Below are 22834 nucleotides of genomic sequence, written 5' to 3'. Positions count from 1 at the left end.
GTGGGGGTGCACAAGAACCAGCAGGGACCAATAGTCCCCCCTCAGTCACCTAATCCATGGGATGATTACAACACCCCTGATGTGCCTTACGTCCCACAAGATAATGTATACCCTTCCAGACCTTCCCCACCAGAGGACACTATAGGTTTTAACCTACTAGTCCAAAGGGCTGCACAATATCATGGGGTGGACTTCCACACCGATGCAATGGAGGAAGATTTCCTATTAGAGACTTTTGATAACACACAAAGGTCTACTGCCATTTTGCCAATGCTTAAGGGTGTCATCAAGCATGTAACAGAGGTTTTTAAGGATCCTGTCAGGGCTAGGGTCCTCAATCCTCGCATTGATAAAATATAAAGCTGCCCCTGCAGATCCAGTTTATATTAAAGGTCCATTACAATTAGATTCTCTAGTAGTGTCTAACGCACGTAAACATGCTAATTCCCAGACATCAGGTGAGGCCTCACCACCAGACAAAGAATCTAAGCTCCTTGACGCCTCCGGCAAGAGAACAGTGGCACAAGCAGCTAACATCTGGCGCATTGCAAACACCCAAGCGTTGCTGGCAAGATATGACCGGGCACATTACGATGAACTAGAGTCCATAATGCAGCACCTACCAGACAAATACCAAAACAGGGCTAATGAACTTATACAGGAAGGTAAAAATATTACTAAGACTTCCATTCGTTGTGCCCTAGACGCTGCAGATACCGCCTCAAGGGCAATCAATACCAGCACCCTACTACGTAGACATGCCTGGCTACGTATTTCAGGTTTTAAACCTGAGGTACAAAACTCCATCCTCAATCAGCCATTTGATGAGACACATTTATTTGGCTCAAATGTTGACGTGTCTTTAGAAAAAATGAAAAAAGACACCCATACAGCAAAATCTATGGGAGCCTTGCAACAGCAAGCTCCCAGGCATTCCTTTCGTCGCTCATCATACAGAGGCAACACACGAGGCAACTCCTCAGAAAGTCCCTCCACTTCCTACAAAACCCCTGGTCAATCCACATTCACTAAGGGCTACCAGAGAGGGGGTTACAGGGGTAACAACAACAAAGCCAAAGACAAAAACAACAACTCCCGCTCTGCCTCTACCCCTACCCAATGACTTTCCTCCCCTTCCCCCCCAACATTCCACTCCTGTGGGGGGAAGACTTCAACAATTCCTGCCTGCCTGGATCAACATCACATCAGACAGGTGGGTGCAACAAATTATTCAGTCAGGTTACTGTCTAGAACTAACATCTATACCCTCAAACATACCACCCAAACAGCGTCCAATGTCACAAGAACATCTATCACTGTTAAAGCAAGAAGTAGTATCACTGCTAGAAAAAAGTGCAATAGAACCAGTTCCTCTGCACCAACAAAACAAGGGGGTTTACTCTCTATATTTTCTGATTCCAAAGAAGGACGGCTCTCTAAGGCCTATTTTAGACCTCGGACCGCTAAACATATACATACAGTCAGACCATTTTCACATGGTCACACTCCAGCAAGTCCTTCCGCTCCTGCTGCAAAACGACTTCAAGGCTACTCTAGATATCAAGGACGCAAACTTCCACCTTCCCATTCACAAGGCTCACAGGAAGTATCTCAGATTTGTAATAGACGGCCAGCACTATCAATTCAAAGTACTCCTATTCGGAGTCACAACAGCACCAAGAGTATTCACCAAGTGCTTAGCAGTAGTGGCAGCGCATCTACGAAGACAGCACATCCATGTCTTCCCATACCTCGACGACTGGCTCATAAAAGCAAGCTCACACAATCAATGCGTGGAACACACTCATGCCACCATCCAACTGCTCCACATAATAAACCACACCAAGTCTCATCTACAGCCATCCAAAGTACAACAGTACCTCGGTGCCACAATAAACACCTCAACAGCGCTAGCTTATCCCACTCCAGCAAGGATAGCCAGCATGCAAACTCTTCTAACAAAGTTTCAACTACAACACTCCCTCCCAGCACAAGTGTTCATGCAACTCATAGGCATGATGGCCTCTTGCATCTTCATAGTATCCCATGCAAGACTTCAAATGCGTCCGCTACAAGAGTGCTTATCAGGACAATGAAACCAGGCTCAAGGTCACTTAACAGACCTAGTGTTGGTAGACGGTCGGACTCATCGCTCTCTGCAGTGTTGGAACACCAAAAACCTTTCCAAGGGACGACCGTTCCTAGAGCCAGTTCCTCAGATAATCTTGACTGCGGATGCATCGCTCTTCGGCTGGGGAGCCCACATCCTGCGACACACCATGCAAGGCAGGTGGGCACCGCAATAACAATTAGTCCACTTCAATCATCTGGAGTTACTAGCAATATTCCTAGCACTAAAAGCTTTCCAGAAGCAAGTAGCAAACAAAGCTGTGTTAGTCCGCACAGACAACATGACAGCAATGTACTACATACATACAGAAGGAGGGAGGCACACACTCCCTGCAACTCTCTCAACTAGCACAGGACATATGGAGGTAGGCTATACCTCAAAACATATTCCTCCTAGCTCAGCATGTTCCGGGAGTACAAAATACTATAGTGGATCTGTTAAGTCGTCAAACACAACAGACCCACGAGTGGGAACTTCATATGCAAGTTCTTCAGCCATTCTTTCAGATGTGGGGACAACCTCAAATAGACATATTTGCCACCCACGAAAACGCAAAATGCCCAAGCTTCGCCGCCAGATATCCACACCCACTGTCAAAAGGCAATGCGATATGGATGAATTGGTCAAACAGATTTGCGTACGCTTTTCCACCTCTACCACTCATGCCACTAGTAGTACGCAAAGTACAGCAGCATTCTCTGACACTCATCCTAGTTGGTCCAACGTGGGCCACACAACCGTGGTAAACCTCACTGCTACAACTGTCTGTAGTACCGCACCAAAAACTGCACCTGTCTCCACACCTTTTAACACAGAACCGTGGAGAAATCAAACTCCTGGGCCCAGCTCAGCTCAACCTTGCGATCTGGCTCCTGAAGTTCTAGAATTTAGATATCTGAACCGTCCTCCAGACTGCGTGAATGTCATAAAAGAAGCTAGATGTCCAACCACTAGAGCATGTTACGCAGCCAAGTGGAAACGATTTGTGATATATTGTCACAGCAACAATATTGCTCCCCTAGATGTGTCTATTCAACACATCATAGGATACTTACTGCATCTCCAAAGATGTAACTTAGCCTATACGTCTATTAGACTACATCTTGTTGCAGTAGCAGCATATCTGCAAAACAGACAGCATCTACCTCTGTTCAGAGTGCCTGCCATTAAAGCCTTCATGGGAGGCCTTAAAAGAATAATTCCTCGAGTACCACCTTCACCTGTGTGGAATTTAAACGTTGTTCTCACACGGTTAATGGGACCACCCTTCGAACCCTTACACTGATGTGAATTACAATTTTTAACATGGAAAGTTGCTTTCCTAGTAGCTGTACTTCTCTGCGGAGAGTTAGTGAACTACAAGCACTAACCATTCAAGAACCCTTCTTGCAAATGCATCAAAATAAGGTAGTTCTATGTACTAATCCAGAATTCCTGCCTAAAGTCATTTCTCCATTCCATCTCAATCAATCTGTGGAACTGCCCGTTTTCTTCTCGCAACCTCTGTCCGTAGCAGAAAGGACACAACCTTTTCGTAAGACAAAACAATTTTTTGTGTCTTTCTCACCACCACACAAGGGTAATCCCATTTCAAAATCTGGGATAGCTAGATGGATTGTCAAATGCATACAGATTTGTTACCACAAAGCTAAACGTACATTATCTGTTCCTCCTAAAGCCCACTCTACAAGAAAAATGGGGGCTTCAATGGCATTTTAGGGAACATTCCCCTAGATGAAATCTGCAGAGCAGCTACATGGTCTACACCGCACACATTCACAAAACACTATTGTGTAGATGTGCAAACAAAGCAACAAGCTAATGTGGGCCAGGCTGTTCTCAAAACATTATTCCAAACTACTGCAACAGATTGGGGTGGTGGCAGCTAAGAGTGGGTACTGCTAGACAATCTATGCACAGTGTGCAATCACAGCTCATATGCCTCGAACGGAAAATGCTACTTACCAGCATGCATCTGTTCTTGGCATGTAGAGCTCCAGAGTTGCACACGCCCACCCGCCTCCCCGGCTACCCTTGTCTGTTCCAGTATTATCTTAATTAGATACAAATTACATGGGCATCCTTCCTTTTTTTGCAAAGCTCTATCATTTCCCTAATGGCGAAAAACAATCTGGGGATGGAGCCGATGCCCATGAGCAATGTGGTCTTAAGGAGGAGTCACCTATCTCGTGACTTCCAAAGAACTTTTCAGGACAACAACTAACTGCAAACATCCGGGCCCAACACTAGGTGGCGATCTTTGAACAGTGTGCAACTCTGCAGCTCTACATGCCAAGAACAGATGCATACTGGTAAGTAGCAGTTTCCTTTCAACCCCAGGTTATGAGATGAACACAGGCCTTTTTGCCTGTACGTTTTATGTTGTGAATGTTCTATTGTGGCCTAATGAATGGTGGGACTATTTGGACACTGATGATGGCTTCACCTGGTTTTCTGTGAGGTCTATTTTTTGGGGTCATGGAGTAGTCTGGTTACTTGGCAACGTACTATGCGAGTACTGTTATTTACGACAGGTGTCAACGGACTACATTACCTATGAACACAAATTTGATAGTCAAGTCACTTCTGTCTTTCAGTGTAGTGAGGAGGAGCAATCCATGCTTACTTCAGGAGGCGCAGAGGTTGTAAACTCCGATTCAGTATGACACAGTAGTGTCACTAACTAAAGAATCGGGTTTTGTCAGAGCTTTTGTTTTCGAAATAAATGTTCTCAAGTCAAGTCAGAAAGGCTTTATTTCGATTAAAATTATCATAAAAGCTTCACAGTAAAAATACATAAATTCATTTGTTTTAAAAGCGAAAATGGAAGATACAACAATTTAATTACAATCGACTTTTTAAAAAGTTTTGAGTTTCAGATAAAAGAAGCATTTCATAGGTGATTAATTAAAAAGGAATTAAACAATTACTTTAAGCCTTTTACTTGTAATACACCAGGCCCATGATAAAAATTTGGAGAGAGAACAAACATACAGCGGACGAGAGTCTGACATTAAAATGCGTAGTCCCTCGACATGGTACCTGGTCCCCAACTGGCGGCACAAATGCTTAAGCCATTTTCTTCTTGGAAGGGCATACTCATGGCATTCAAATATAAAGTGCGCCACTGATTCTTGTCTAAGTGTACACGTTGGGCAGAACTCTGTGGTCTGTGCTGGCGGTTTCCACCGAGATGTGAAGGCGTGCAGGGGAAGAGTTCCAGTTCTAAATTTAAAATAAAGGGCCCTATCAAATGGTTTCTCAATAATGTCTAAATAGAGTTCCCAAATTGGTAGGTCCTTGAAATTCAAAAAATCCTCCGTGAGTCTACCCAATGTGGAGTTGGTACTCCTTTGAGTCAGAATCCAGTTCCAGTACAGACTCTTGAGCATTGCCTTTGGAGGAGAGGACCTGTTTACCCAGGCTTCACTAAGGCCCAAATTGCACAAGAGGGATTTCATATCTCTTAACCATTTGATTCTGTGCCACCCTGTTAATGACATAATTTCAGAGAGCCCTTGCGCATATTTAGCGACCTCCGGAACTCCCCACAACCGGGCCCATAACAATAGAGGCCGGAACTTAGCTAGATCTCCAATGGGTCGACATCCTAAATCAAGCATCAATAGGGCTAAGGAGTACCTTGGGGAAGTCAGTTCATTGGTGTTACATGAGCCCCATAGCTCTGCCCCGTAAAGAGCAGAGCTAACTCCCCTTGCTGTGTAGATTTCCATTACAGGGGCTATAGGTTTAATAGCACAAGAGCGCTGTTCCTTCAGGAGAGCCCCTGTTACCCTCTTGTGGACCAGCAACATTTTATCTAGGTGAGGGGCCCACTCCATATTTTGCGACAAACAAATGCCTAGGTAATCAAAAACTTCTACCCTTCCCCAAAGGTACAGCATTCAACTTCGGGGGACGCACAGGTTTTTTGGGGGGATTCATCACAAGATATTTCGTTTTGTCGGTATTGATTACCAGGTCCCGTTCTGTGCAAAAGGTCTGAAAGTTGTTAAGGAGTTTTTGAAGACCCATTGGGGATTTAGATAGCAAGAGCGTATCGTCAGCAAAGAGAAGGGTAGGTATGCGTTCCCCCGCCAGGGATGGTTCATCTGAATGATCTTTCAGCAGATGCTTGACCACTCCGTTAATATACAGGGAAAAAAGGGTGGGAGCTAAAACACATCCCTGGCGGACCCCTCTCTCCACCGGAATGCTACTGGTTTTTTCTCCCTCTATACCCCATCTTATCTGGGCAAAACTATTTTCGTGGAGCCTTAAGAGTAACGATAGAATATAGTGTGGCATCCCCATATCAGCAAGGACTCTCCAGAGGGTCTCCCTGGGTACAAGGTCAAAGGCAGTCTTTAAATCGATAAATGCGAGATAAAGACTGCCTTTGCCTATGACCACCATTTTCCAGTACACTAGCATCAGTCTAAAGGCTTGTTCTATTGTGCCAGTGCCTGCTCTAAATCCTGCCTGGTAGTCAGAGGATATTATTGTTGTTAATCCATTCCAATATTCTAACCAGCAGAACCTTTCCGACTACCTTTTGGCTTATGTCCAACAAGCTTATAGGTCTATAGTTGGACGGGTCGTCCCTGGCACCTTTTTTAAAAATAGGGACGACCTCCGCCCCTTTCCAAGATGTGGGAATCGGTGCACCGCTACAGATGGCAATAAGTAGGCAATGGATGAATTTCCCCCATTTCGGGATGTCTGAACGCAGTAGGTCCCCGGGAATGCCATCCGGACCGGCTGCCTTTTGGGGCATGATGGTACTAATGGCATACTCTACTTCTTTTATAGAGAAGTCTGAATCTACTAAGTCTGCCTCCTGATCCTTTTGGGTCATAATTGGGGCCATCTCCCATCCCTGATCTTCCTTAGGTGTATCTATGGTGTTTTGACCTGATTGGCGAGTGTATAGTTTAGAGAAATGGTTAACCCACGCTTGGCTAGTGATGTTACATGTTATGAGGTCACTATCTGGTCTGTTTCTGGCTCTGATTGTGTCCCAGAAACGCCTTGAGTCTTTTGTTGTACTTGCCTCTTTTAAAATACGCCAATACTCTTCTTCCCACTCCTTTTTTGCACATGCCAATATTCGCTTGTGCTCTTTCCTAGCTTCCTGTATCAGGGTTTGGGATTTGCCTTTAACGGCCTTAATCAGAAGAGACTTTGCATGCCTGCATGTAGATGTATACCAGTCATGCTTGCCCCTAGGGTTCCGGGGTACCATATTCCTCCCCGCACCCCCCTTTTTCAGGAACACATCCCCTATAGACCTAAGCGTGACCTCAAAAATGGATGTTGCCCTTCCAGTTAACAAGGCCGGATTAATAGTATCCAGTTCCGTTTGTGAGGCCATAAGCAATTCATTAATGATATTAAGTTTGGCCTCATCAATAGAGATTTTATTCCACTTCAGGCGTCTCCCACAGGAGGAAACAGAGATTTTGTGGGCTTGCTTAGGGAGCAATACAGCTGATTGGTTGGGCCAAGTATTTATTAGAGATAAAGAAAGCTAGTTGTGATCGCTTTCCACAGTAGGTATAACTACCATGTCCTGCACTAATCCCCATAGTGTAAAATCTAACAGAATATAATCAATCCTTGAGGTGTGATTAACTCTATTGAATGTGGCAGCGCCCAAGCGGTCTGAAGTTGTACGACCATTTGTGGCTCTTAGTCCAAACTCCAGTGTCAAGGTATTTAACTGGATTGCACTATGAGACCATCTTTTAATCGGAGGAATGGTTAGGGCTGGAATACCCCATCTAGTGTCATCCTCACCCAGGTCCAGGATGTCATCCGTGGAGAGTGGCTCATAGGTGCAATTAAAATCTCCCGCAACTAAAATTTGAGCACCCTCAACATTTTCTCTAAGTTCTGCCTCTAGAGTGGTTACTATCTGGGACATGGACCCATGTTTAGTGCCTCTAACATAAATATTAAACAAATCGAGGGTTTAGTAAATAGTTCAGTTAAAAATAAGATATGCTAAAAAATCAAAAGGTTTGAGCACCTTATGAGGCATGAAACAATTCCATAAGCCTTCATATCTCCTTGTATCCCTAGATTTCTGTTAATATGATCTCTTTTTGGACAATTGTCTTCTGCATGGCTTTGTAACGTTATACTGCCCTGCCTTTCTACCTTTTCTCTCTGGTCCCAACGCAGCTCCCATGAGTGATGCAAGCCCAGTGAGTGTACCGATTTGTTTCTCTACTATGATATGGCACTCTGATCTCGGGTGGCACCCAACATTTACCTCCTTTGTGAGGATGACTACTGTCCAAGCTTTGTAGGCTGCATTTGGCCTGAAAAAGGTGGCAGCTTAATTCTTAGTCAGAGGCACATACCTTTTTACCTGTACCTCTGTGTGGGATCACCTACTAACCGCTACATGTGTGTTTATTTGTTTTGCATTGGGCCACTGATGTCTATCTCACACATTAAAATCTGCCTTTAAATATTTTCTGTTGCCCTTAACAAAACCACTTGTCTTTGTTGAGTAAATGGATGCAGGGTTAAGCCTACAGCTCTCTTTCCTGTAGAAAACCTGCATTCCTTTAGAGATGGACCCCATGTCTGGAGCCATTCCACATTTCAACTAGTCTGAACCGGTCTCAGACGAGGTATCAGGGCGTTTGATTTGGGCATTAAGAGATCATGCTAAGACCATCTCCTTCCAGGATTGGAGGAAACTACTACAAATGTCAGTAATTCAGATCATATATTTGGTCAGAGGAGCAGAAGATAATTACTGGCTCAGTTGCCCATTAAGTTGTTCAACATTTTATCTCATCACCTGGGGAGAACAATACAGAAGATCCCAGAGTGAGATTGTTGTTGTGGCATAACTCTCCCTCAAAATATGTTCTGAGACTGTTAGATCTACTGAGTCACCTTTCTTCTAGACGTATGGAGTGATATAGGAACTTAGCTGCCTGCATTCGAAGCCGGAATGACCTGATCCTTCGATGATATCCAATGCTCAGATGGATCGGGGAGACCTGCATCGAGGGCATCTGGATAGAATAACACTACCCAGCATATACAAAGTCAACCCTGCAAGCTGCTCAGGGACCAGCAATACCCTTCATGCTGTTGAGCTGCTCCATTGCCTTATAAAAGGGAGAGACTACATCTTCACATACCCTCTCAACTTTACTTGCATCTTTAGTTGTTCCTTGGGAAGCTATGGAAATCTTGACCTCAGCTCCTAGCTTGAACCATTAGCTGGAGGATGTTGCCCTTATTCTGGAATCATTGGAATTATTTTCCTAGCTTAATCAGATCAGTTAATATTGCTGTTCAAAGCCACAGTCAAGACAGTTTCTCAAGGCTAGTAGCTCACTGGTCATTGATCTTGCTGGTGCCTGCCGTGAGTGTTCCCGGACTGTTGGTGGAGTCACTCCTGCTCCAATGGAAAATCTGTACATTATCAATGAGTTTTGAGATACTGACCACTTAAGGGACACCTCGGGAGAACGGCAAGTCAGCTCAGTGGCTACTGAAGTTTAGGACTGTGACCATGCACTGTGCCATTGGTGACTAGGCAATTCAGTCACACTTGCACACATCCTTTAAAACTTCTAGGATGCATCTAACAGAGTGCATTTCTGAGCACATTAATTTTTACTTTGGCATCTGCAGTCAGTCCATTTTGAGTAATTTATACTTTATTTTGAACACTCCAAAGTATCCTTGACTCAAATGCTTCCAAGAGAAACCAAGAATATCTAATGGATCCCCCATAGGATATCACTGAGCACGGGGCTCTGTATTAAGCTACTTTCTACCACTTAGAGCTAAGGAGACACAATAGTATTGGAGGTTGATCCTCTAGCCCAGAAGGTGCATACAGATCTGGGTTTACAGTGTAGAATTTTGCTTACCTATTAATAGTCCCTTTCTTTTAAAAAAAATATTAAGAAAAATCTAGACATTTAAAGTATTCTCTATTATTGTATTTCTAACTTCACACCCTCTACCTCCTTGACTGTTTGGCCCTGTTACCCTGGGAGAGTCGGAGTGAAGTGGTTAAAGCAAACTAGCACATTCTACAGTCTCCCACTGTCCTGGGGTGATATCCCGGTGATCCAGATCTGGTTAGGGGCACTCACTCCACTGACTGAATCTGTTTTCAAATACTTCCCAAGAGTTGAGCCATACATTTGCATTTTGACTATTAGGTTTACTGGCTCACCAGTCCGATAACCTGTGGAAATAAACCATAGCCACCACAGGTCTCTTCCATGTACAGTCTAAGGCCACTATCTGATCTGGCAGTGTCAGGTCAAACTATCTATAGGTTTTGAGCTTACCCACATTTAAGACATTATGAATAGTAACCCTACATCTCATATTGAAGTTGAACACAGACAGATATGTTTTCATTGCTGGAAATAGTTAATATCATAATTTTAAAACCCTATCTTGATTTTCTTTTACCCTGAAGGGCATTGTCTATTCCTAAATCTACTGACACCCATGCCAGTTATTAATACTTTGCTCCTTTTATTGTTTAGCTAGTGGCCGGACTTCACATCAAATCAGCCCATAACAATAAGGCAACACAGAAATTGCAGGAAAATGCCACTATAAGCATAACCTTCATTTTCAAGGCTTAGCCATTTGGCATAAAACTACAGTAGAGAAAGGGGCCCACCAAAAGCAACAGGCAACATCACAGGGTAGATTGACCTTCGGACAAAACAAAAACATTTTATTATTTTTTACCTCATAGTTTTCATTTCATATGCTGACTCCAAGAAGGGCTGATACTCTGGGCATAGGTTTCTTTTGTACATGCTCATACCATGCATCCTCGAATCCCACCAATTGGAAAGCTAGTATCCAACAGACCAATAAAAAGCTTCATGTGTAGCAGAGACATTCTAAGGGTCTTGAAGAAGCAATAATGTGCGAGACTAGGAGCACACTCTACCCCAAACTAAAAAAGACCTGATATTTAACAGAGTCTACAAGTGGAATGTGTGTATTCACATGCCCAACTTTACCATCCTAAGTGTATCTGATTGTGGTGCATGAGAGGGCGTTGAGTCATCTTTTTTACATATCCCACAACTCCCATGCATCTATAATGACTGCCATTTCTGATAGCCTAGCAGTCCAAAGCCACATACCTTCTTGTGAGCCTCAACCTCTTTATAATGCTTGCACTAGATTCCTACTCTTTCCTGTTCCACAGGCTTGCTTATCCTCTGTTAAGTAGAACTATATATTTCCAAGTCGTACTCGAGATTAGAAGTTCCATCTGACTAACGTTTCTGCCCTTTCTTCCCTAAGCTGTAGATATGTTCCAGATCAACTTTTTCCTACATTTCTTTCCCATGTTTCTCACTTCATTGTCCAGGCATCTCTGATAACTTTAAACTGTTTTTATTATTTTTCAATGTAAGAAATAAGACAATCATACTGAATTTAGGAGCATTGTAACACAATATATGGCCAAGCCTGCTTTCATTCTACTGTCATAATGATTTCCCATGAGCATTCCCAGCTTTCCTTTTATTGCCGTGTTACTTCCCCAAGTCTCTGAGATTGATAGTCGGGTCGAAGCTCTCAGTTGCATTCAGTACATTGCGTAGAACGATGAAAACAAACATAACTCAAAATGTCGAACATGAAATGCCCACATCCTTTGGTGCTTTTCCTTTGCTGCTCCATTGCTCCCAGTCTTTCCTTTAACTTATTTAACTTATGCTTTCCATTTTCCTATTGGTCTTTCAATGTCTTTCAAGCCTCTCACTCCACGGTTCTAGGCATGAGCACTCCTTAGTTATCAAACCTTTCATACTTTGCATTAGTTCCCCAGAGCACTTAATTCTCTTACCCCATGTTCTTGCTCATCATTCCCTTGTTTTAGATTCTCTCTTCTTTCTATGGTCATCGTCTTACTTATTGGTCCATTCATGGCTCTGGATCCATTACCATCCTGGCCCCTTGTGCTTTCTAAATTCTTCGATATTGGTTGGTTTTCTCCTGGGTCTGTATACAGTCACCCTAGCCCCCTTTTTCTTTTTCATTTACTGTTTATTCTCTATTACCTCTTTCCTCTCCAGTGGGCCAGCCATGGTTGTGCGTCCTCCTGCGTCCCATGTGTGCACATTTGTTCTTTGAGAGTTTGAATCTTATTACTCCTAAATACTACTTTGTGGCAGGCCTTCCTGTGACCCACCCTAACTTGTGCTGTGTTGATCTTCTCTCTTGTCCACCAGTACAAGACTGTCATACCTCTCCTGCTTTGCTTGCCTGATTTTCCCCTGCACCAATAACTTTTTCCTGTTTCCTGAATTCCTGAATCATCGTTACAAGATATATTGTTTTTCTTAACATACAGTAACCTTTTTGCTTATTTCCTTTCCTTTTCTCCTTTGCAGTTATATTATAAGAATGGGCAGCCCTTTCCTGCTCACACCCAGGTACCCCTGGGGCTGCGAGTTCACATTGCACACATTGAGTTAGCATTGGATGTTCCCGTCACACAGGAGGTCCTCCAAGAGCCGCCTTTCAACATGGTGAAAGTAGCATTTACAGTGCGCAAAGCTGGGCGCTACGAAGTTTCAGTAAAGCTTGGTGGTCTCAACGTAGCATACAGTCCTTACTACAAAAACTTTCTGGCAGGTAAGTGTAATTTAAGTATGTAGCTATTCCAAACTAGAATACATTTGGGGAATTCTCCTTATCTGATCTTCAATTTCTCGTAGCAACCCTAAAACCTATATGTTGCTCTGATGGTCCCGCCATAGATAATTTTTTGTGAAGATTTTCCTCAGTCTGTTATGCAGCGTTAAAAAAAAAAATTAAAAAAAAAAATTGCATTTTCCAAAAACATAGCCGATACAGGATTGCACATTCATGATTAGTATTCCTAACATTCAATTGCTTGTACAAAACTTAACAGTTACAAAACCTTAGGACCGTCCAGCATTATATCTGGTAGGGACAATGTTTATATTTTATAAGCAGTGTCTATTAAGCCTTCGTATCAACAATACCCAAAATATAGCTAACTACAGATCTAATTCTGTTTATTGCAGCTTCATATCTCAGAAATGTATTTTTACAGTTGGGGGGTTTACTCAAATAACCTCAGTAGCAGGTGATACTTCCTCCATATTGTCGGATTGGTTTGTACGCAATCACTCTAAGATAGGGTTCCAGATGCCTATAGGTCTAGACGCTGTAGGCATGAGTTTCCAGACTAAGAAAAGTTGAGTTTGACAGTATGTAATGTCCCGCAGCCATGCCTTTGCAGATGGGCCACTTGATTTCTTCCAGTGTACGGCTTCTCTGCGTTTTGCCTAATAGTAATAAGATAGCATGTAGTTTCCGAGAGTTTGCAGGTGTTTCCTTCATATACCCCAGTAAACCTATCAGTGGAGAAGTTATTGTTGTTACATGCAGGACTTTGCCCTATAATGTTAAATATGTCTGTCCAATATTTTTCTATGGGGGTTGCATTCCCAAGCCACATGTAAAAAGGTTGCTGAAGTCGACCTACATCTCCAGCAGTCAGCAGTTGGAAAGGGGTTCTAGGAAATCTTAGCAGATACTTAAAGTGTATCGCACTTAATTCGTAATTGGGGGATAGCATTCTTAGTTGAGCACAGCAAAATGTCCATTGCTCCTCTAAGAGTGGTGGGTTTAATTTGATGTTCCATGCCTTTCTAAAGCTCTAGGCTCTGTCACAGAACATGTGTTTTGCATGGAGCTATGTAGCCTAGTTATAAGTTTACGTGGTGATGGATTAGTTAGTAGTGCTTCGGGGCCTGCAGTGTGGGTGACGGGTTGGGGAAAGTAGCATGAAGCTGGTGACAAGTTGCCTTTATACGATGGTGCAGAAACACCTCAGAGAATGTGGGTAGGTGCCACATCCTGTAGTGCCCCAGGAGGTGGACAGAAGTTGTTGACTGTTTATAGGTCTGCATATTTGTTCATACCTAACCCATTGGCTAGAGTTACATTCCTCTAGAGCTGGCAACTGTGGGTTATCTGTTATGCAGCTTTTATGGTGTATTCAGAATGCATATTTATCCAAGGTTAGTTTCCCTGATTGGTTGAAAGCTGGCTTCACCTGGTCAGTTTGCTGCTGAGCAATAATCTATCAGTTATAAACTTACCCTTACTAGGTAAAACTTTGAAATCCTGGTTCTCTTACAGTTGAATATGTATATTGATTTTCTATGTTTGGGGTTTATCCGTCCACATTTTGTCTGTGTCACAGTACTGAGATAGTTGCTTTCCATGTGATAGATGACATTCCTCATGCTTCCAATGATTGGAGCTGCTTGTTCATTCTGCTGGATCTCTGTTCAGACGTCTGCAGATGTCTCTACACGGCACTGCTTTCTAATCTTTCAGTTCATATGGACTTGGGTATTGTCATGAAGAAGTGTAGACCTTTCCAAAGTCACAGATAACAGTATGTCAACATGTGTTTCCCAGGTCCCATCCTCCTATCAGCAGGTGACCTATATTGTGGCTGAACATTCGCATTGTATTAAACCTCTGCTTGGAGCTATTGGGCGATATGACGGTGTATTGTTGGGTTTCATTTTATAGTTTTGCCAAATAATTTCAGCCTTGTCTGTCTGGGTCATCTGTGAATGATGACTGCTGCCTCTGCAGTTGAGGCACAAATGGCAGCTGTCAGTAATATCTGTTCGAGGCATATGAGCTGCAGATTACACACTATGCATAGATGGCCACCTAGTGTTGGGCCCGGATGTTTGCAGTTTGTTTAGTTGTAGAAAAGTCTTTCGGAGTCACGGGATAGGTGACTCCTCCTTAGGATGATACTGCGCATGGGCATCGGCTCCATCCCCAGATTGTTTTTTTCCGCCATCGGGCTCGGATGTGTTTCCAGCGCTCCGTGTTGGAACTGATTTCCTTTGCCGCGCAATCCTCACAAAACTACAAAACTTAGTTTCGAACGCTTTCCAGTCGACGCTAATCTTCAAACAACGAGGATCTCGATTCCGTTCGTTGTCGACTGCTTTTGGGCCTACCTAGGCCTTAACTCCAGCTCATGGAAAGGACGCCATTTAAGAAGTGTCCTCAATGTGGGTCGAAGTTTCCCCACACCGACCTGCATGAGGTGTGTAACCTCTGTCTCTCTCCGGAGCACGAGGCGAAAGACTGTTCAGCTTGTGCCTCTTTCTGCTCCAAAAAGACTATCCGGGACCGAAGAGCGAGGAGAACAATGGCTCAAAGATCTTCAGCTCCGATTCCGGACAACATCTTCGAGGAAGGCATCAACGTCCCAGAACAGCATGACGTCGACAGCAGCTCCGAGGCAGAAAATTCCGATGTCGAGGACATCACTCCAGCGCAGCGGGTCCTAAGTAAGACCCTCGACCCGACCCCTCCTTGACACAGAAGGCCCTGGTCCCACCCTCGCCCTCCAGCTCGGGTGCACACCGGCAAACTGCTTCTACCGCCCACCTTCGGGCCCGGCTAAGAAGCTAACCAAGCTTTTAGGCGACTCGCGCTCGAGTCGACCTTCACACGGTGCCGGCGCGCACACACACCGGCACCGAAAAAGACAACGGCCTCGACAGCCAAGCAATCGGCGCCGAAGCACACCACTACTCCTTCGGCATTGAAACCCAGACTGGAACCAAGCAAGCCCGCTTTGGATTCCAAGACACCACCGGAACCGAAAAAATAATCGGATCCGAAAAGGTAATCGGATCCAAAAACCGTGCTGGAACCGAAAAAACACTCTGAACCGAAAAAAGCTTCGGACATGAAAAAGAGGGCTGCCTCCCCAGTGAAAGACATTGCCAAGAAACCAAAACTGGCTATCTCGGTGCACAAGACTCCCTCCGCACCAAAAGATCAACCAACTGCTGTGGATTTATCCTGCCCAGACCCTGCTCAAAAGACTCTGGCGAAGGACCCAGTCACTGGACATTTCGTTTTGGCTCCAAAAAAGCGACCACTGGACACACCAGCTCCAGCTCCGCATTCAAAGAAGGACATGGCTACCTCTCCCTTAAGACTGCCTTCCCCTTCTCCCTCGCCTGTACCTTCACCACCACCACAGCATTCTCCAGCATCCCCCATCACACCACACAGGGATGATCGTTCTGACGATATGGGGGGTAACACACCTGATCCAACAACGCCCACAGGATCCCCAGACCTGTGGGACAATTATACCACCCCAGATGTCCCAAATGTCCCTCAGGATGACATATACCCTTCAAGGCTTTCCCCACCAGAAGACACTATAGGGTTTAATGAATTAATTCTCAGGGCTGCACATTATCATGAGGTAGATATTTATACAGACCCTGTTGAGGAAGACTTCCTGATGGATACATTTGATAATGCACAAAGGTCTTCATCCATCTTGCCCATGCTCAAAGGAGTGATAAAGCATGCTCCTGAAGACTTCAAAGATCCAGTCAGAACTCTGGTCATTAACCCTCGATAGAGAAAAAATATAAAGCTGACCCAGCATATATTAAAGGCCCAGTACCACTAGACTCACTTGTAGTTTCCAACACACGCAAGAGAGCAAACTCACAAACATCCGGTGAGGCTGCACCACCAGACAAAGAGTCTAAGCTACTTGACGCTTCAGGCAAAAGAACAGCGTCCCAAGCAGCAAACATATGGCGTATCGCCAATACACAGGCACTGTTAGCCAAATATGACAGGGCACATTACGATGAGCTAGAGTTACCTATGAGACACCTCCCTGACAAGCACAAGGATAGAGCAAACGAGCTCATCCAGGAGGGGAAGAACATCACAAACACCTTTAATAGGTGTGCCCTTGATGCAGCGGACACGGCCTCTAGGGCAGTTAACACCAGCGTCCTGCTACGCAGACACGCCTGGTTGCGCATATCAGGGTTCAAACCCGAGGTACAAAGCGCCATTCTTAACCAACGCTTTGACGAACAACACCTATTTTGACCCGAGGTAGATGTATTATTAGAGAAAATGAAGAAAGATACAGACACCGCCAAATCTATGGGAGCCCTGCAGTCGCAGGCTCCCAGACGTTCATTTCGTCGCTCAAACTATCGAGGTGCCACCAGGGGATACACTTCAGACACCGCTACTACCTCGTACAAAGCCCCTACACAGTCTACCTACAGTAAAGGCTACCAAAGGGGTGGGTACAGGGGTAACAATAACAAAGGCAGAGGCAAAAATAACAACTCCCGCTCTGCCTCTACCCCTGCCCAATAACTCTATTCCCCTTCCCCCGCCGCATTCCACTCCTGTCGGCGGAAGACTTAAACAGTACCTGCCAGCCTGGGAAAGCATCACATCAGACAGGTGGGTGCTCCAAATAATTCAATCAGGTTATTGTCTGGAACTAACTTCTACCCCCCAAACATGCCACCCAAGCAACGTCCAATGTCACCGGAACACTTAACATTGCTCAGACAGGAAGTAATATCTCTCCTGCAGAAAAATGCAATAGAAATAGTTCCAGAGCATCAGAAAAACAGTAGGAGTATATTCCTTATATTTCCTAATACCAAAGAAGGACGGATCTCTAAGACCCATCCTAGACCTCAGACCTCTAATCCTTTACATACAGTCGGATCATTTACATATGGTCACACTACAACAGGTCCTCCTATTACTGGTACTAAACAACTTCCTTGTCACTCTAGATCTCAAGGACGCCTACTTCCATATTCCCATCCATGCAGCACACAGAAAATATCTCAGATTTGTGCTAGACGGACAACACTACCAGTTCAAAGTGCTCCCATTTGGGGTCACAACAGCGCCAAGGGTGTTTACCAAATGCCTAGCAGTAGTAGCAGCACATCTAAGAAGACAGCACATTCACGTCTTCCCATATCTGGACGACTGGCTCATAAAAGCCAGATCATACAGACAGTGCGTGCAAAACACTCAAGTTACTATTCAACTGCTTCACAACTTGGGATTCACGGTAAATCACGTCAAATCGCATCTGCACCCCTCGCACATACAACAATATCTCGGCTCTACAATAAACACCCAATTAACACTAGCTTATCCCTCTCCAGCCAGGATAACAAGTGTACAAAATCTCCTAACAAAATTCAAACACTTGCTACCAGCTAGTGTTCATGCAACTCATAGGGATTGTTGTAAATGAATCTAGGACCCTAATATAAAAATCCCGATTCATGCCCTTATATAGGTGTATTTTATCATATCTTTATAAAGACATACAAATCATTACCATATTTGGCCCAAACCATACAGCCCAAATATGGCAGGGATGCTTTCACTAAGCTCCAAGAATTAACAACGTTTTCTTGGAAAAACCCGCCTTCAGCAGCCCGGGACTTCCTCCTGCTTGAATATTAAGTTCTCCTAGAACTCTCTGCATTTTCCAAGAATTGAGCCTTTGAGTGACGTTATTAAGTCCAAACATGCGTCAAACTCTGCACCTTCAAAGTATAAATATGCCTTGATTTACCCTATCAAACACACGGTGGTTTGGAGCAGATCGACTATCTACTTGCCCGACCCTCCAGCAGACACACTGCGAGACTCTGCCATTTCTCCTTGCCGAGAAATCCAGTTCCAGTGTTTCCAGTTTTACCCTTGCGGGTATCTGGGAAATCGAGTCCCGAGAACGAGATACAAGACCTCCTTCATTCTGAAACCAAAGGTGCGGAGCTGATTAGCCCTCTTAGAGAATTCTTGGAATTAGATTCCTGGCAGAAGAAACCCTAGACTTAAACTCCTCCTCTTATACTCCCTCCCTCGTACTAGACTTAGGTTAGGTACACCGGGGTAGGCGTATTTCAGAAGCACCAGTTGAGTACTTTTAGTCATCCTTTATTACTGTATGTATTTTATACATTTTATACCTTTTTATGCACTTTATGGCTTAACACCCAAAGCATGCTTTTACAGTACTATTTTATAATACTGTTCGTATTATATGCATTGTACTTCATAGTAAGCTTTACTATTGTAGCAGTTCATTTTCAATGCTTGAGAAAGAAGACTTTTCAATAAATAACCTCTTTTATTTAAAACGCCCGTATCTCTAATTTCTCAGCCGCTCTGGTGAAACGAAGCATGCACGATTGACTGAGTGAATTGGCTATCTATTGTTTCCGCGACTCTAGAGATTGATTTCTTAAAAATAGGAAACAAAGTTGTCATGTTTATGCGGTTGTCAGAAACTAATCCCTTCTTGAGAATTCGAGAAAGTTTCTAGTGACCTCTGAGCTAGCTGGCACTCACAATTAAATCTAATATATTCGGTAGAGACCCAGGCGATCTCACGTCTGCATCTAAGCTACAGGATGTATTATTCCAATGCACAGAGCCTATTGGGAATATAGGACACTACATGGCGCCCAATGTGTGGTAAGGCGATAATTTAACGCTAGATACTAGAGTAACTCAGTTGTGCTTTTCACACTGACCCCTCTTTCCCGTAAAAACTCCAATAGATGTCTGGAGTGGGTGAAAGGGCATAATATCCGCCAAAACTAAGTAGGACGAGAATCCTATGTATTAGTTGTTGGTTTATTCAACGTTGAAGGATACAGTGTTCCAAAAATATTGTGCACAGAGTCAAAAGGAGGAGGTTCCCGGAAGACGACGAACGGCGTTTCCCCGGAGGAAGAAGGAGTTACGGAGTGGAGACGAAGAGCGGAATCGAAGAGTTGCGGAGAAGAAGAAGAGGAAGCCCCGACGAGCCCAGCTGCGGACATCAAGCCAGGAGGCCAACGTCTCTGTGAATCGCCCCGCCACGCTCCCGCAGGAGGAGCGTGGCTAACAAAGGTACAGGGCAGAGTTGCGGGTTGGGTGAGACGGAGTGGCCAGCCTACCGACTGAAAGCCTGTCTAGATACATGTACAGTCTCCCAGTACCTTTTCCCTCACGAGCACTATCGGCACTGTACCTGCTGTTGTAAATACACTGCGCACTTGGTTTCCCTCACTCCCAGCCCCGAATATCCTGATCCGGACGTCCCAGTGAGTGCTTTTCTTTTTTCCTTTCTTTACGGTCCCAACGTATACTGAGGGAATTGCCTGTGGAGGATTGAGCCGAAAACACCGGTCTGGCTGAAACACCTCCCCTGCGTGGCCGAACCACCCTGGAACTCCCAGCTTTCCCCAAGGGTGTAAGAATGGAGCTGGACGAGTTTGCCAGAATAAGACTCTCTAGTAGGAGAAGAAAAAAAGCCGGAAATATCTATCTGACGGATTATAATTTGGAGGTACACTTAAAAAGGGTGAACACCATAATACTTGGTTTCGCCTCTGAAGGGTATAAATTCAATTTAAAAAAATCAAGAATTGCCCACCTCAATGCCATTTTCTTGGGATATGAATTGTCAAGTGAAGGGAAAAGCCTAGCAGCAAACTTTCTAGAGAAATGTGCGCTGCTCCAACCTCCAAAGTCGCTGAAAAACAATTCTAGGTTTCCTGAATTTTGGAAGAACTTACGTTCTGAACTACGAAGAGAGGGGTAAACCTCTCTATGAATTAATCAAACCTGATTTCAAACAAACACATTGAACTCAAAAACACACAGAAATTTTGCATTCAGTCCAGACAGACATGTTAACATAAACAAAATTAGACACACGCGAAAACATGCGCAACCTTGTAATCCGAATCATCCCAGGGAGATGCGGATTCACGTACCGAACCTTTAATGAAGGGGAAACTGTACCAATAGCTTACAAATCACACTTGTACACACAAGCAGAAATGAAATTTACTTCAACTGAAAAGATTCTGACAGCGGTTCAAACTGCTGTAGCAAGAGAGAGAGCTCTCGCACAGGGTAGACATATAATGATTGTTACACCTGTATTTGCCTTAAAGGCAGTGACAAAGGCAAGCATCCCGAATGCAAAATCTTTACATCCAAGATGGATACAATGGGTTAACTCTCTTGCTGCAACAGACGTTGAATACGTTTTTGACTCAAAATTAAAAACACAAGAATTTCTCCAGTATGAACATGAATGTCCTCTGCCAACCGAAATTCTGCCCCTTGAACATTACGGCTGCATAATATATACAGACGGATCAGCACAGCCCGCAATTGGGGTAAACAACCCTATAGTGCTGCATGCGCGATTGTTGAAGGTCGCTGGCGCGAAGGCAAAATTAGACCTATGGTCTCAAAAACTCAATCACTCGGAGACTGTACAGCTCAGCGAGCTGAACTACAGGCTTTCAAGATGGCGCTTGAAAATACTGATCGCGAATTCCCCACACTAATAGTGTGCGATTCGTATTACTGCATACAGTCTTTCAATGAATATCTGCAGAACTGAGTTCAAAACGGCTTCAAAGACGTTAAAGGTGGCACAAATAAGCATAAAACTCTTTGGGAACAAGTAGTTCTTTTACAGAAAGAACTACAAAAGACTCATGTGATACATACACTGAGTCCTCAACGTGATGGCGTTCACGTTGCAGGGAATTCATTGGCTGATGAAGCCGCGAAGTCAGCTGTGCAAGCGGCTTCCATAGCTACAATCAAACGCTCAAAAAGAACGATAGATGCTGAAAAACTATTAGCAGTGAAAGCCTCAATAAATGGCAATTATGCAGCGTTATGTAGCGTTACCTCCAAACTATCCACTCACTAATACATGCATAATAGATGCAAACTCCGTTCCTTTTGCTCAAATCCCTGGAGTGAGGGAGAGAGTAATTCCAAACAGGAAGCGGATGCCTTACTTAATTCAAGAGGCACACATGGGAGAGGGTCTGAGACATCAGAAAATCAAGGATTCTATAAAGGAATTAGAAGCAGTGTACTGGTGGCCAGGAATGAGCTTGGATAGCTACGAATTTGCAATTAATTGCCCAGACTGCAACAGAGATCGCCCCAGACACCTGACTACAGAGTAGCCAGCCAGATACAGACACCTCTGTTAGACCGCATTAGGCTATCTACCCGCAGGCATCTCCACAGACAAATGTGGACCCATAACTACTAAAACATAATTTATTTGGATGTGACCCCAGCGCTCGGCTGTCGCCAGAACTGTTTTAAAGGATCTGCAAGTCTTTATCGGCACATATGCAATTGGCACGCTACATTCTGACCAGGGTCCTGCGTTTAGCTCTAGGGCTTACAAGGAGGCCATGATCAGCTTGGGCGTTGCATTGCCGTACTCTAGTCCCTTCCATCCTGAGGGTAATGCGGTAGTGGAAAGAAAAAACCGTGACATAAAGCAATCCATAACAGCAAAGGTATTAGGTTTGGGTGATGGGTGGGTCAAACATCTAATAAGTGTCCAATGTAGTCTTAACAATCTGCCAAGAAATTCTCGGGGGGGGGGGGGGGAGTCACTCCTTATGAGCTACTATTTGGTACTAGAATTATAATCGAAGACCTCGATTGTCGAACTTCAGTGGTAGAACAAAAACCCTTTGATATCAAAGATCGTTTGGCTGTCCTACAGGACTTGAATGAAACAAGAAGTATGAGTAATACAACACAAAAGCCAACAGCCACTGAAGATAAACCAATTGTCCCAGCAAGACCTGTCTGGATTCCAAAGATTGGGGATCTAGTCAGGGAAAAAATAGTGGTGAAGAAGGAATTTGGGGTTTCTTACAGAAAAGCAGTACCTTTCTTAGGTATACAAGGATCAAGATCAGTAGTACTACTGCCCCTTGCTGGTAAAAAGGAGAACAGAGTCGTGTC

General features: G+C 44.2%; 1 protein-coding gene across 4 annotated transcripts in view; it reads left to right on the top strand.

Annotated features, from left to right (window-relative positions):
* The window catches only part of AREL1 (apoptosis resistant E3 ubiquitin protein ligase 1), a 618076-nt gene that overhangs the window by 170093 nt on the left and 425149 nt on the right, over positions 1–22834 (top strand). For all 4 annotated transcript variants that reach the window (XM_086937491.1, XM_086937493.1, XM_086937492.1 and 1 more), the window contains one exon: positions 12547–12790. In XM_086937491.1, coding sequence (XP_086793617.1) covers positions 12547–12790 — 244 coding nt within the window. The remainder of the gene's footprint in view (positions 1–12546; positions 12791–22834) is intronic.

Source organism: Lissotriton vulgaris, chromosome 9, assembly GCF_964263255.1.
Source record: "Lissotriton vulgaris chromosome 9, aLisVul1.2, whole genome shotgun sequence".
Taxonomy (NCBI): domain Eukaryota; kingdom Metazoa; phylum Chordata; class Amphibia; order Caudata; family Salamandridae; genus Lissotriton; species Lissotriton vulgaris.
The sequence above is the reverse complement of the archived record's forward strand: the minus strand, read 5'-3'. Positions and strand labels throughout refer to the sequence as shown.